Source organism: Protopterus annectens, chromosome 6.part0, assembly GCF_019279795.1.
Source record: "Protopterus annectens isolate FY-2018-M chromosome 6.part0, PAN1.0, whole genome shotgun sequence".
Classification (NCBI taxonomy): Eukaryota; Metazoa; Chordata; order Ceratodontiformes; family Protopteridae; genus Protopterus; species Protopterus annectens.
In genome coordinates this window covers 703,222,558-703,237,632 of record NC_056737.1, presented here as the reverse complement: position 1 = coordinate 703,237,632, position 15,075 = coordinate 703,222,558, and the positions used below count along the sequence as shown (strand labels likewise).

Genomic DNA, 15,075 nt, shown 5'->3' with positions numbered 1-15,075 from the left:
ATAAAGGGACCCTTAGAAAAATCCACCTAGTCTGGTGGGAAAAGAAAACAACTCACCCCTCCTTTTTTTTTATACCCTGCAGTTCCCCTGGCCTGTTCCTGAACTTATGTCATTCGTGAAGACGTTTGGCTAGTCTTGTCTTTTGTCAGTGGGCAGATTCTCTAGCCTTATATGTTGTATTCTCTTCAGCAGTATAATCTGTAGCACTTTTACAGTTGCCTCTCAGTGTCTGTTACATGACTTTTGGTTACAAAGTTTACATTTGCACTTCATCAGTGTCCTGTTTTGGTCTATGCTTAGCATGCAAGTCTCCATCGTTTTCTGAGTTTGAAAAGATATGCCTGGGCACATATACCTCCATACATCAGAAAGACTGTAGTGTCATTTGACAGTTTTATGACACCTTCACTCTATGCAGTGTATTTTTTTTGTAGTAAACCTTTTCCTCTGTCATATACCCTTTCATCCCTGCACTATGCTGTTTAAGTAAGGCTCTGCATATCCTACACAATCACTCTGTTCAGTATGCACAGTGTGTGCTGCATGTAATGTAGAGATGTGTTCTTCATCCTAGGCCCTGCACTCAGTTTACAGTGCTTTATTAAGTAACATTGGTGGAAGAGTTGGATTTTGTCTGTCTCCAGCCAATGTTGGGCTGTAATGATGTAGGTTTTGCATGGAATTCTTCACCATAACAGTCTAGTCTAGGACAGTTTCCATTCAGAAGCACTGTTTCATTTTACCATTAATTCAGTTTCCATGAGCATTTGGTTATGCTTTCCTAAAAGTCCATTACTTCATGAGCTGTAGGCAACTGTTGGAGTTTCACTCCTGAAGATGTTCTTCGTGTTTCACTGTTGTAGTTATCACATTTGGGTTATCTGCCTGCAGGTAGCCCTCAGTCGGCCTGAATACCAGAGTCTTGGGATTTCTGCTTCGGATGCTGTCGCTTCTTCCATAACGTCAGGGATATAAAACATGCAGCCGACGCCATTACAGTCTTTCTTGCCGTGCAGTGCCTGAAGCAGAAGCAGTTCACAAGTGCCAGTCGGTCATCTCCTGAAATTTTTGTTTTTCGAGTTTCAGACCTGAAGTCATCTAAAAGATAAGTACCCCATTGGGGATCCTTTTTTGTTGCTCTAACCGATGTCAGAAAAAATTAATAATTGTCTTGCCTGTGGAAAGCAAATACCTCACAGAGATTTTCATTCTTACTGCGTCACCTGTCTAGGCCCAGACCACAATGTCCCTCGCTGTCAGTTTTGTGCCTTGTTCAACACCCGAACTATTCGTCTTCTGGCTATTTTTGTCACTAAATTCTTTCACTCTCAATCTCCGTATTCCGAAATGGTTTCGGTAAGCCATCCAACTACCAATCTTCTGAAAAAACGTAAGGATAAAGACAGAAACAGACCGCATAGGTCCAAAACTGCTGACGATGCTACTGCTAAGCTAGATGTTCTTCATTCCACATTGCTGCAGTCCTAACTATAGGGTAGTCCGCTGTCCAGTCGGCCCGAATACCAAAGTATATGGCTGACGTCGGTCACGGCGCATTAGACTGACGTCAGTACGTCAGGGTACTAATGCGCATGACCGACGTCATCTCCTCAGTCTTTTTTGCCGCATGGTCCGATGCAGTAGCAATTTTGCGAGTGCAGGTTGGCGTTCTGAAAGTTTCTGAAGTCAGAGTTTCAGACCGAATCAAAGTTGGCTAAGTACCCCGTTGGGGAATATTTTGGTTTTTTCTTGCCTCAGTATTTAACCGGATGTCAGAAAAAGTGAATAACTGTATATCTTGTGGGAAACAGATACCTCATAGGGATTACCATACTTTGTGTATACCTTGTTTAGGGCCTGAGCACGACGTTGTTGGATGCCGCTCTTGTGCTAGATTTAACAAACGCACTATTAAGAGAAGGTTAGACTGTGCCAGGTTAGTGTTTGGGAAGCGTTGTAATTATAAAATGCCGTCGGATGCTCCGACCGCTTCAGCCAAAAAGCGCAAGGACAAAGTAGCGAAGCCTAGAGTGGAAGAACTGACAGTCCCGGACGTCGGTTCTTTAGAGGGCTCAGTGGAGCCGGAGGTTCTGCCAGGAGTTTCTTTGGAGTCTCAGGGAGAAACTTTATTGTTACAGGATGTGTCCTCTCAGGAAGTAGGCCAGGCTGAAGGGGCTTCTCAGGTGGCTGTTCTTCCCTCTCTTCCTAAGGTGGTTAGGGCCTCGCCTTCTGTTGCCAAGGCTTCTTTACGAGGCAGGCCTACTTTAGCTTCAGTGGGGGTTTCTCCGAGTGTTTCAGGGTCTTTGCCTAAGAAGCATATGCTAAAAATGGCAGAGGATTTGATTACTATGATTAGAGGTTCTATGCCCCCTCCTGATAAGAGGCCTAGGGTGGAACCTGAGTTTGAGAGTTTTGAGCAATGTTCGGAGGCTTCTGAGTCTTCGGCTGAAGACTTGCAGGAGTATCCTCCTTATTCTGATTCTGATGTGGATGATTCTACTCCTTCAGCTTCGCCTCCTGAGGATTTTTCTTTTTCAGAGACTCTGCATTCCATGAGGGAGCATTTTAAATGGGAAGGTCAAGATTTCTCTGATTCCAGGAAGAGGCTTAGAGAATTCTTGTTTTTACCCCAGCATAGGCCTTTAGCTATACCTCCTGTTCTGAATGTGGTAGAAGATGTTTTGCAGAGGCTTCACTAAATCCTGATTCTTTGCCTCCTGCCCCAGTTAAACCGGATAGGTACTATAGGGTGCCTGATGCCCATAAGTATCTTTTTAAGAGTCCTAGGGCAGACCCAGAAACTGTCTCTCAGGGGCCTAAAGGTGTGAAGGCTTCTGTGGTTAAAAATCCTGTTCCTCCTGATAAAGAGGCAAGGGCTTTGGATAGATGGGGAAAGAAAGTGTACACTTCTTCCACTTTAGCCATGAGGGCGTTGAATTGTCAGTTTCATATGTTAAAATATCAGAATTATCTCCTTTCACAATTGAAGTCTAAGGTGGATGCTCTGGCTGAAGGTATTGAGTGTAAAGAGCTGCAGGATTTAGTTCATGTTTCTGAACAAGTGGGAAAGCATTCTTTGCAGTGTGGTTTTGATGCTGTGCAGGCCTCCTCGAGGGTGGCTGCCACTGGTTCTGTTCTTCAGAGGCACGCCTGGTTGAGAGATCAGAACTTAGCTGAGCATGTTAAGACAAGGATTTTGGATGCTCCTTTACAGTCTGATGTGTTGTTTGGTTCGCCTGTGGAAGCAGTTTTAAAGAAAATGGAGGACAAGGCTAAGTCTATGCAAACTGTTAAGGATTTTTGCAGGTGCAACCTCCAAGTTTAGTAGAAATTGGCCTACTAAGGGGTGGACTTATCCTGCTTATGATTCCCAGTCTAGGGGTAGGTCTAGACGTGGTAGGGGCAGAGCTCAAGGTTCTTTTAGGCCTAGGACAGGAGTTCACCTGCTCAGACTTCTGGTGAGGGCAGGGGTCAGTCCTTTCGTAAGCAGACCCAATGACCTGCCTTTTCAGCTGCCAGTACATTCTCGCCTGGCAGCACCTCTGGGAGGAAGGCTGTCTCTTTTCAAAGAAAATTGGGATTTAATTACCCAAGACAAATGGGTTCTGGATATCATTCACCACGGTTACAGGTTTTATTTCCATACCTTGCCTCCTTTCAAAGGCATGCCAGACATTCCTCCTCTACAAAGAACAGAGGCTCACAAGCAAATTTCTCTGTTGCTCCAAATAGGAGCCATTCAGTCAGTTCCTGTGCCAGAAAGGGGCCTAGGATTTTATTCTCGCCTGTTCCTAGTACCAAAGAAGGGGAACACGTGGAGACCAATTTTGGATTTATCTATCCTCAACACTTATCTGGACATTCCCAAGTTCAAAATGTTGACGTTACAGCAGCTTTTACCTCTGCTGGGCAAAGATCACTGGATGGTAACTTTAGATCTCAAGGAAGCTTACCTTCATGTGCCTATAAGGCTAAGTTGCAGGAAGTATCTGCGTTTCGAGCTGGAAATTCTCATTATCAGGTCTCTGCATTGCCCTTTGGCTTAGCTACTGCGACCGGAGTATTCACAAAGGTTCTGGCTCCAGTGATAGCTTACTTCAGGCTAAAAGGAATTCAAATCTATCCTTACTTGGACGACTGCCTGATTCTGGCTCAAGAAAAGGAAGACCTTCTACAGCATTTGGAATATGTCATAGCAGTGCTAAGATGCCTAGGGTATTCTGTGAACGAAATAAAGTCCAGTCTAGTACCCTCTCAAGACATGTGCTTTCTGGGTGTGAGACTGAATACAGCAGCCCAGATGGCCTTTTAACCCCGGACAAACAAAAGAATCTTTCCAGTTACTTCCATCAACTATCTCTTCAGTCCGGGCTGACTGCAAGGACAGTCCTTCAAGCCTTAGGGTTCATGGCATCTTGTATTCTGGTGCTTCCCAATGCCAAACTGCATATGAGGAAGCTACAATGGTATCTCAAAAATCTATGGACACAGCACTGCCAGGATTTGGACACTGTCATTCAAATAATACCTTGCATTCAAAAGGAATTTTTGTGGTGGGCTCAGGAATGTCACCTAAACAAGGGACTCTCTGTGACCCGGCCAGAGGCAAGTCAGATTCTAACGACAGATGCCTCAGACATTGCTTGGGGAGCTCATCTAGATGGAAAGTGGATACAAGACAAGTGGCCTGCCAGACTACAGCATCTACATATCAACATGAAAGAGATGTTAGCAGTCCAGTTTGCATTAATGGCTTTCAAGGAGTTACTTCTTCCAGGGCAGGTGTTGATTCTATCAGACAACACAACTGACATGTGGTACATCAACAAACAAGGGGGAACACATTCTTACCCATTGTGCAGGCAAGCAATGATTTTATGGGAGACTGCGCTCAGCTTGCAACTAACTCTTCAGGCAAGGTTTCTGCCGAGCACAGAACTCCTTAGCAGATGTGTTAAGCAGACAAATCATGGATCCCCACGAGTGGAAACTGGATCTTCATGTATTTCACAAATTGACAGTGTCATGGGGAACTCCAGACATAGATCTGTTCGCTTCTCCACTAAACCACCAGCTGCCAAAGTTTTGCACGAAGGGATTTCATCACACAGCTTGGAAAGTGGATGCTCTTTCTTTCAGTTGGAAACATCTTCATGTGTATGCTTTTCCACCTCTGCCTCTTCTCCCAAAGGTGCTTCTAAAGGTCAGACAAGACAAGCCGAGGATGATTTTAATAGCTCCAGATTGGCCTCGGCAGCACTGGTACCCATTACCGAGGAGTCTGGTAAGGAAGCCTCCATGGCCTTTACCCTTGATTCCACACCTGTTGTCTCAGAGGGACGGTCATCTGCTCAATGTCAAGCTTCACTCTCTTCATCTAACAGCCTGGCATATTCTGTTTTGAAAGACAGCAGGTCTCAACTTCCTCAACAAGTTTTAAATGTGATTATGGAAGCCAGAAGACCTAGTACAAGGAAAGTGTACGCAGAAAAATGGAAGAGATTTTTATTTTGGACTGCAGCAAAGAATTTGGAGATTTCGGAGCCTAATTTGAGTGTGGCTCTTCAATATCTTACTGAGTTATTGGACAAAGGTTTGTCTTTCTCTTCCATTAAGATTCATGCTGCAGCAATTTCAGCTCACTATGATTGTGACCCACCATTGTTTTCACATCCTTTGTTCAAGCAATTTCTTAGAGGGCAAAGAATATAAGACCCCCACGTAGAGCTCCTACTCCTGCTTGGGATCTCAATTTTGTGTTGGAGAAACTTACTCTACAACCTTTTGAGCCTGCGGCTACTGCTGAACTGAAATACTTGTCATGGAAGACTGCTTTTTTGTTGGCCATTACTTCTGCAAGAAGGGTTTCTGAGTTACAGGCCCTTATGGCGGTTGAGCCTTTCTTGATTTTTCATAAGGATAGGGTATCATTACGTACTAATCCTTCCTTTATGCCTAAGGTGGTTTCTAGTGTGGCTTTAAACCAAACTATTCATTTGCCTACTTTCTATGCAGATCCCCAAAATAAATGGGAAAAGATTTTGCACACTTTAGATGTACACAGGCAATTGCGTTATTATTTAAGCAGGACTAAGGATTTTAGGCAGTCTCAGCAGTTGTTTGTTTCTTTTGCTTTGAGTTCAGAGGGCAAGCCTGTGTCAAAACAAACTATTTCTAGGTGGATTGGGTTTTGCATTGCATTTTGTTATTCCCATCATGGCAAGGAGATTCCAGCTGGGATTAGGCCTCATTCCACTAGGGCTACTGCCACTTCAACAGCATTTCTAAGGGGGGTGGCAACTAAGGATATTTTGGAGGCAGCTACTTGGAGTTCAATGCATACTTTCTCTAAGCATTACCACCTTCCTCTCTACTCTAAGTCTAGGGCTGGTTTTGCCACAGCTATTTTGCAAGGCATGTTATCAGCTCCTGCTTCCTTATGATTTGCCAGCCTCCCTTACCTCTGCTTTGGGATTCTACCCAATAGTTAGGACTGCAGCAATGTGGAATGAAGAACATAGTACAGTTTTGTACCTACCATAAATGTAGATGTTCGAGGATCCACATTGCTGCAGTCCAATTTACCCTCCCTCCTTCCCCTCTGTGTTTAGAGGTGGTTGTGTAGGTGAGATTATATTCTGGTACCTTTGTATATATTGTATATATTTTTGGTGCAGGTATGTTTGGTGTGTTTTGGTTTTGGCCTTGTCTTTTTAGGGTCTTCTGACATCTGGGGCAAGAAAAGACTGAGGAGATGACGTCGGTCATGCGCATTAGTACCCTGACGTACTGACGTCAGTCTAATGCGCCGTGACCGACGTCAGCCATATACTTTGGTATTCGGGCCGACTGGACAGCGGACTACCCTATAGTTAGGACTGCAGCAATGTGGATCCTCGAACATCTACATTTATGGTAGGTACAAAACTGTACTTTGCCAGTCCTCCTGTACTCAGTGAGACGCTTTTGCAGCCCCTGATACCCACTGCTACAGATTCGCAGACCTCTACTGAGACTCATTCGGAGTCTGGTATGCTGCGAGATGCTTCTTCGACTATGGAACCTGCGAATGTCTCTACCTTGGATGGGTCCAGAGCCACTGTGCAGGCACTGGCTTCTGAGGGTATATTCAGGCCTTCCAATTTTCATATTAAACCGACGACTTCGTTTCATACCAAAAATACCAAATTTCTCAGGCCTTGAGTTTGCACTACGCCTAGGAAACCGATGACCAAAGCACATTCTAAGGCCCACATGCCACAAAAACAAATGCTTAGAATGTCTGAAGACCACATTACCTTAATTAGGGGAAGTCAGCCTTCCCCCTCAAAAAGACCAAGAACTAATTTTCCATCTGATTTTTCAGATCAGGCGTCTGATCCTTCTAATTACCAGGACATAACCTTATCTACCTATGAGGATTTTGATGCAGAGGATTCCATTCCTTCAGCTTCCCCTCCAGAAGATTTTTCTTTTGTGAAACCCTGCATACCCTTAGAGAGCATTTCCGCTGGAAGAGCCAGGATTACTCTCAGTCCAAAAAGAGATTTTTAAACTTGCCTCAGCACAGGCCTCTAGCTATCCCTCCTGTTCTGGAAATTGTAGATGATGTCTTCTTGGAATCCAGCCTTACCCCTGCTACTTTGCCTCCAAGTCCCAGGAAACCTGACCGGTACTACAGAGTACCTGGCTCCCACAAATTCCTCTTTAAGAATCCCACTGTGGATCCAGAAACCATTTCTCAGGGACCTAAAAGCATTAAGGCTACAACTGCCAAAAATCCTACCCCTTCAGAAAGGGATTCTAGGGCTTTAGACAGATGGGGTAAGAAGGTATACATCTCTGCTACACTTGCCATTAGAGCTTTAAATTGCCAGTTTCATATGTTAAAGTATCAACAGCATATTATGGAGCTAATTAAACATAAAATTATGTTGATTCCTGATTGTGCAGAACACAAAGATTTACAAGAGTTAATGCATTCTGCTAACCAAGTTGAGAAACATACTTTGCAATGTGGATTTGATGCCTTAGAAGCATCTTGCAGGGCTGCTGTCACTAGGTCTGTTCTTAGAAGGCATGCTTGGCTTAAGGAAAAAAACCTTGCCAGATCATGTCAAAGCAAAATTACTAGATGCACCATTAAACCAAGAGCATCTATTTGACAATAAAGCAGAAGAAGTCCTCAAAAGGATGGAGTAGAAAGCTTAAATCTATGCAAACTGTTAAACATTTCTTACAAGTACAGCCACCTAGATTCAGTAGGCATTGGCCTTCTAAAAAACTGGTCTTTTCCAGTCGCTTCCAGGCCTTCTCAGTCCAAACCTAGGGACTGCATTTCACCAAGACTATTGGTAAAGACAGACAACACCACAGTTATGTGGTACATAAATAAGCAGGGGGGAGCCCATTCCTACCCACTCTGCAGATTAGCCATGGCTCTGTGGAACACAGGCTTGGGCAACCAAGTGCACCTGCAAGCTCAATTCCTGCCAGGCAAACTAAATTCACTGGCAGAAGACTTGAGCAGAAATCTCATGAATCCACACAAGTGGAAACTGGAACCCAAAATATTCAAGCTTTTGAGGAACAGGTGGGGGCACCAGAGGTAGACCTCTTTGCTTCCCCTCAGAACTATCAATTGAGCAAATATTGCACCAGAACTCCCCACAGCCAATCTTGGAAAGTGGATGCCCTGTCCTTTACCTGGGAAAGCCTCTCATTCTATGTATGCCTTTCCCCCTCTGCCCCTCCTCTCGAAGGCTCTACTAAAGATCAAACAGGACAAACCAAGGACAATCCTGATTGCACCAGACTGGCCACGTCAGCACTGCTACCCTCTTTTATGCAGTCTGACAGTAGTGCCACCATGGCCTTGCCTCAGACCCCTCCCCCGCTGTCCCAGCAGGAGGGCCAGATTATGCACCCTCAGCTGCAGACCCTGAACTTAGCAGCCTGGTTTATATCCTGAACTCATCACCAGCAACCCTAAGTAAGCAGGTGCTAGATGTCATTCTTGAGGCAAGGAGGCCTAGTACTAGAAAATCCTGTTTTGGAAAAGTGGAAAAAATACTGTTCCTGGAGCCAGTCTCAGGGAAGGGACACAACTGTGCCCAGCTTACCTCATATACTAGATTACTTAACAGTAATGCTCCACAAAAGCCTATTTTTTTCTTCAATTAAGATTCATGCCTCTGCCATCTCAGCTCATTATAATACTGAGCCACCTCTCTTCTTTCACCCTCTGGTCAAACAGTTCCTGAGAGGAGCCAAAACTTTAAGACCTCCCCCCAGGAGAGCTCCCACCCCAGCCTGGGACCTTAACTTTGTATTGGAAAAGCTCACGCTCCCCCCCCTTTGAACCTGCTGTTACAGCAGAGTTAAAAATCCTCTCATGGAAAACAGCTTTACTTTTAGCCATCACTTCAGCAAGAAGAGTGTCTGAATTGCAGGCCCTTATGGCCATGGAACCCTTCATTATCTTCCATGTGGACAGGATTTCCCTCAGAACTAACCCATCATTTATGCCCAAGGTGGTATCTAGTGTGGCTTTAAACCAATCCATTCATTTGCCAACTTTTTTTCCCTAATCCTCAGAATAAAGGGGAAAGGATCCTGCACTCCCTGGACGTGCACAGGCAACATAGGTTCTATCTGGACAGGACTAAGCCTATTAGAAAGTCTGACCAGCTGCTAGTCAGCTTTGCTGCAGGGGCAGAGGGCAAGGCCATTTCAAAGCAAACCATTTCTAAATGGATAGCGCACTGCATCCATTTCTGCTACAAACACCATGGGAAACATACCCCACAGGGGATCAGAACACATTCCACTTGGGCTACATCAACCTCTACAACATTTCTCAGGGGAGTCCCTACTAGGGACATCCTGCAAGCTGCAACTTGGAGATCTGTACACACTTTCACCAAGCATTACCACTTACCTATTTATTGTAAATCCAGAGCTGGATTTGCCACAGCAGTCTTACAGGGCCTGATTGCCAGCCCTAATGCTTCTTAACTACCTCCACCCATCCTCAGCTTTGGGAATCAACCCAAATGTAATGACTGCAACAGTGAAACACAAAGAACATAGTACAGTTGTGTACACTTAACATGAATGTAGATGTTCGAGTGTATTCACTGTTGCAGTCCTGCTTTACCCTCCCTCCAACCCCCGACTTTTCTTTACTTCTACCTTTCCTTTTTGTTTGGTATTTTTTACGTCATTGGTATTTGCTTTTTGCTGGGGGTGTTCCATACCATGTAATTGCTTCCCATTTTGGGGGCTCCTGACATCTGGGGCAAGAAAAACTGATGTAATAGCGTTGGCTGCATGTTTTATACCTCTGATGACCTGACGTCATAGAAGAAGCGACAGCATCCGATGCAGAAATCCCAAGACTCTGGTATTCAGGCTGACTGAGGGCTACCTGCAGGCAGATAACCCAAATGTGATGACTGCAACAGTGAATACACTCAAAACATCTACATTTATGGTTAGTGTACACAACTGTACTTTCACTGCCACATCTCTCATCCTTTCATAGCTGAATTGTCCTCTGTTGTCAAAGTGAACCATGGAGACACAATGTATGAATCAAACGTTTTTGTCATTGTACAATTTCTGAGTGGGGGTTATTTGTGTTCACATTGCTTATTGCTTCCTACACTGAAGCATGTAAAAATGATCAGTTATGTGAATGCACCATAAATGTGGTTGTCATACAAGACCACAAACGAGACAGAGTCAGTAAAATGGAAAAACAGAAACAGTTTATTAAAATAATAAATACTATTAGTCCATAGCAAAAGTTACATGCTGTAGCCGGTTGTGGTTGGCCTGATCATAGGTTTCCTGTATTTTTTAAGATGTTTCAAATGTTTTCAGAGGCTTCTATAAAATTAATTTACATTTGGAATCATTATTGCCCAGAATGCCTAGTAAATTTCAGTTTTTCAGCAGTAACCTATCCAAATTACCATTGAAGTTTTAATGTTGCCTTTTGCACAGTACACTTGAGTAGCAAAGCTACTTTCACTTTCTAACGTTGAACCTATTTTTTAGAAACATTTGTCAACCTTGATCTGTTAAGCCTCACTAGTTGGGAAGATTATTGTTTCTCAGCTACGCTATTCTTATAAAATTACCTGTTGGAACTAGGGCATCTTGGTACAACTATGCTTTATGATTCTTATGGAACTGAATGTCAAAACAATGCATGCTAAACTGTGACGGCTATAGAAGTTGCATTGTGGTTTGAGTGTGATGGAATGCCAAAGGAAATTTGCTGAGTCTACATATTTATGTAAGAAGTGTTCGGCCGTATGTGTACTTTTGTTAAGTGATATTTCTCCTCTTAAGAGACTGGTTTCTGGCCAGACTATGGTATGCTTCTCACATATCTCTTGTCACATTTCAGCTTTCTTGAACAATTGTATTCTGTTGTAATCACGTAAGTGCTTTACATGGGTTTGACAGCTTCTGCTTCTTTGTGAGTCAATTTTTTATATGTTGCAAGTATTGTAGCCTGCACAGTCCATGTGTTTGACACATAGCTTTAATATGGTTATTGTAAAAGAATTAATTTCTTTTGTGTTTGGCCAGGTTGTTTTGTAATTTGGGCTGTGGAAGCTTTAGGTGTTTTCTTTCAAGGTGTCTCCTGTCCAGAGAACCTACATTATGGATTTCTGGTCCATTCTTTGCATCTTGCACTTCTATTAATAACTGCACTTTGTGTTTGTTTGGAGTTCATAATATAATATCATAGAAGGTTATTAGGCTAATGGAGCCTTTTTAAGCCTAGCCTGAAATTCATTTCCCAGTTTTGCAGTCATCAGTGCCCACAAGCTGAGTTTCATCAGAAAGACAAAGTTTTTTGGGGTTACTTTTCCTCCCATATTGCATCATTGTTCTAATAAATAGTACGGAATTGATGGTTAAAACTGCTTTAAGTAAAGACTAGTGTTATATAATTACTTGCCATAAGTGTAATGCGTGAGAGCATTAAGACTTCAGGTCCATCTTGCCTCACACCTTCCCTGATGGGTCAGGGACAAAGGAGTATTAGTCTCACTTTGTTTATTTCTTATCATTTTTGTCCACACTAATAGAAAAAAAACTGATGGGATGTGGAGCCTTCTGCTCCTGTAACAAGGGCCCTTAATAACTTTTAGAGTGTCATCTACTGGCAGATGTTTAACTGAAAAATAAAGTCCTGCTGACTGAGTAGCCTTTTCAACTACATGCTTATTTTACATGTTTTTAAACTTTTTAGGATCTGCAGAGGGACATTGAAGATCACAGTCCTGGTGTTGCATCTGTGTTGCATATTTGTAATGCTCTATTGCACGATACTGATGCCTGTGCCACAGAGACCGAATGTGATTCAATCCAACAGACCACTACAAGTCTGGACAGGCGGTGGAGAAATATCTGTACTATGTCGATGGAGAGGCGTATGAAGTAATGTATTTTAAGTTTTCTAGTTACTCTAAATCTTGTAATTAATAGCTTTGGTACTTTTATAAGAATCCATTTCTTGAGTTCTAGACATTGGTAAATATATTTTAAACTTTTTTTTGTGCTGTAAAGTATTAATTAGCAGTTATAATGCATGCGATTACCGGAAGATTTGTACCATAAACTGGACAGTAAATGAGTTCATATATTCATGTATACCAAGGAGTGGCAGTCTTCAACAGTGTGTGAAAGTAACTTTTGTTCTTGCAAGATATTTAAGTGCCACAATGCTGGGGGTTGCCTACCCCTGATCCACACTGTGCATTTTATTGCAATGGAAAACATTTCTGCACCTTTTAGCATATGGAGGTTAGCCGTTTTCATATTAATTAAAAGCATGCTATGTTTTTGTAGGATTGAAGAAACTTGGCATTTGTGGAATAAGTTTTTAGAGGATTACTCTCGTTTTGAGGATTGGTTGAATTCTGCAGAAGTGGCAGCAGCTAATCCTAACTCATCAGAAGTTTTATACACAAATGCAAAGGAGGAATTAAAGAAGTTTGAGGTAAGAAATTGACTTTTTTCAATGCTGCAAGATAAATATGGTTGAATGACAAGTGATCATTGCAGCAATGTAATGTATGCTACTGGTTCCCCCTTACTCTTTCTCAGTGTTTACCACACCCCAATCACTATATCTTCTATTCTAGACTGCCAACACCCTCAGACAGGCAGGCAGAGATGAAAGGAGATCACATGTCACATGTGCGGCTTCTGGGAACTGCAGCTGAGTTAAGTCCTACCTTCCCATAGCATCTCCAGAACAACACCTTTGGGGGTGTGTAATGTGTGTGTCTTAAGGAGACATGCTATGCCTCCACAATGACACACAAGTGTGCTAATTGCTGTCTGTGTCAGCAATCTCTGCAGTGTCCACAGAAATTGTGACATTTAAATGCTCCACTGTCTGCACTCCCATAGCCCCCCTCACCACACTTGAAAAAGCTGAACAGATATATGTCTCTTCAGTCTTCTCTTCACCAATGTCTACACCTCAAGATGTATAACTCTAATCAAACCAAGTCACTGGAGTCACACTCAAGATTTTATGCCTCTGTGCCACAGGGCTGACCAAGAAATGGACTTTTGTTTGTATTTAATTTGTCATATGTGTGTCTGTTGTACAGCTGGAAAATGACCTGTTGCTGTGTGACATATGCTAAGCTAAGCAATATGATTAGCAAGTGTCTAAGACATCACTCAAAAATGTCAAGAAGTAGTTAACACCTGAGAATATTTGCAGTTTGGTTTTCTGTGTTGATTATAGTAGAAAAATTAAGAACAGGTATTGTGAAATCCAACTAGCAGATTCAGTCTGTTAGGTGTCATACTGTATAGATTTACTTTCTAGCTATTATGTCTTCTGCAATTAAAATGGGTTACAATGCCATATTTGTCTTTTTTTTTTTTAAACAAGAAACATCTTTATTAAATTATCACTTATGATATAGGCAATCCTATGTTTATATAAATGAAAACAAACCATACTGACATAATCTTAATTGCAAGCATTTTACATCACAAACCATATTGACATAATATTAGTTGCAAATGTTATACAGTAGAGTGGCTGTTAACCGGAACTCAAGCAAGCAGCAGTTTTGATTGGCTCTTATGCTGGTATACGAGCCATTTAAAAATTGCAAAGTGGAGCCACTTCTACTCAATGCAGAACAGCGGGCAGTTCCACATTGAACAGAAGAGGCTCTGCTTTGCAATTTTTGATTGGGTCGTATGTCAGTATACGAGCCAATCAAAAATCGCAAAGCTGAGCCACTTCTACTCAATGTGGACGAGCCAATCAAAAATCGCAAAGCTGAGCCACTTCTACTCAATGTGGAACAACCACGTATACCGGCATACAAACCAATCAAAAATTGCAAAGTGGAGCCTCTTCTGTTCAAAGCAGAATATCACAAGCCAATCAAAAATTGCAAAGCAGAGCCTCTTCTGTTCAATGTGGAAGAGCCCACTGTTCAGCATTGAGTAGAAGTGGCAGTGCTTTGCGATTTTTGATTGGCTTGTATGCCGGTATGCTAGACAATCAAAAATCACAAAGCGGACCCTGCACACAGAGACACAGATTCAGATGAATACGAGTTAGGGCAGTTTATTTGGTGCATAGAATTATGTATGGTGATGGCTCAGGGGATTTCTGAGTGAGTTGAGTGAGGATCACTATTTATTTTACATTTGTGTACTGGGAAAGTCTGACTGGGATAAGACCCATTTTCACTGGAGGCCTGGTGAGAAAAGCTTCACATACAGAGATTATACAAAACTTATACAAGAAGTTAAACAAAAAATATACAAGTCCTACAGTACACCAGAAATTACATTCTATGCTGTTGTAGCTGACATTTGTATTGTACAATCATCTGATATAATTCCTTATTGTAGTGTAAACATTGTAGTTTCTCACAGCAAGGTGAGGAAGGGTTTGTTGGGGGGGAAATTGGATAGAAAAAGATGAAGTTAGAGATTATCTAGACTTGAGAGAGAGCATAGATTATGAGGTGCTCAGGGAAGAAGAAAAAGTATGACCAGAAGCTATAA

General features: G+C 42.5%; 1 protein-coding gene across 1 annotated transcript in view; it reads left to right on the top strand.

Annotated features, from left to right (window-relative positions):
- The window catches only part of SYNE2 (spectrin repeat containing nuclear envelope protein 2), a 3,814,665-nt gene that overhangs the window by 3,588,928 nt on the left and 210,662 nt on the right, over positions 1-15,075 (top strand). Inside the window, exons 121-122 of the mRNA XM_044073561.1 lie at positions 12,275-12,462; positions 12,874-13,024. Coding sequence (XP_043929496.1) covers positions 12,275-12,462; positions 12,874-13,024 — 339 coding nt within the window. The remainder of the gene's footprint in view (positions 1-12,274; positions 12,463-12,873; positions 13,025-15,075) is intronic.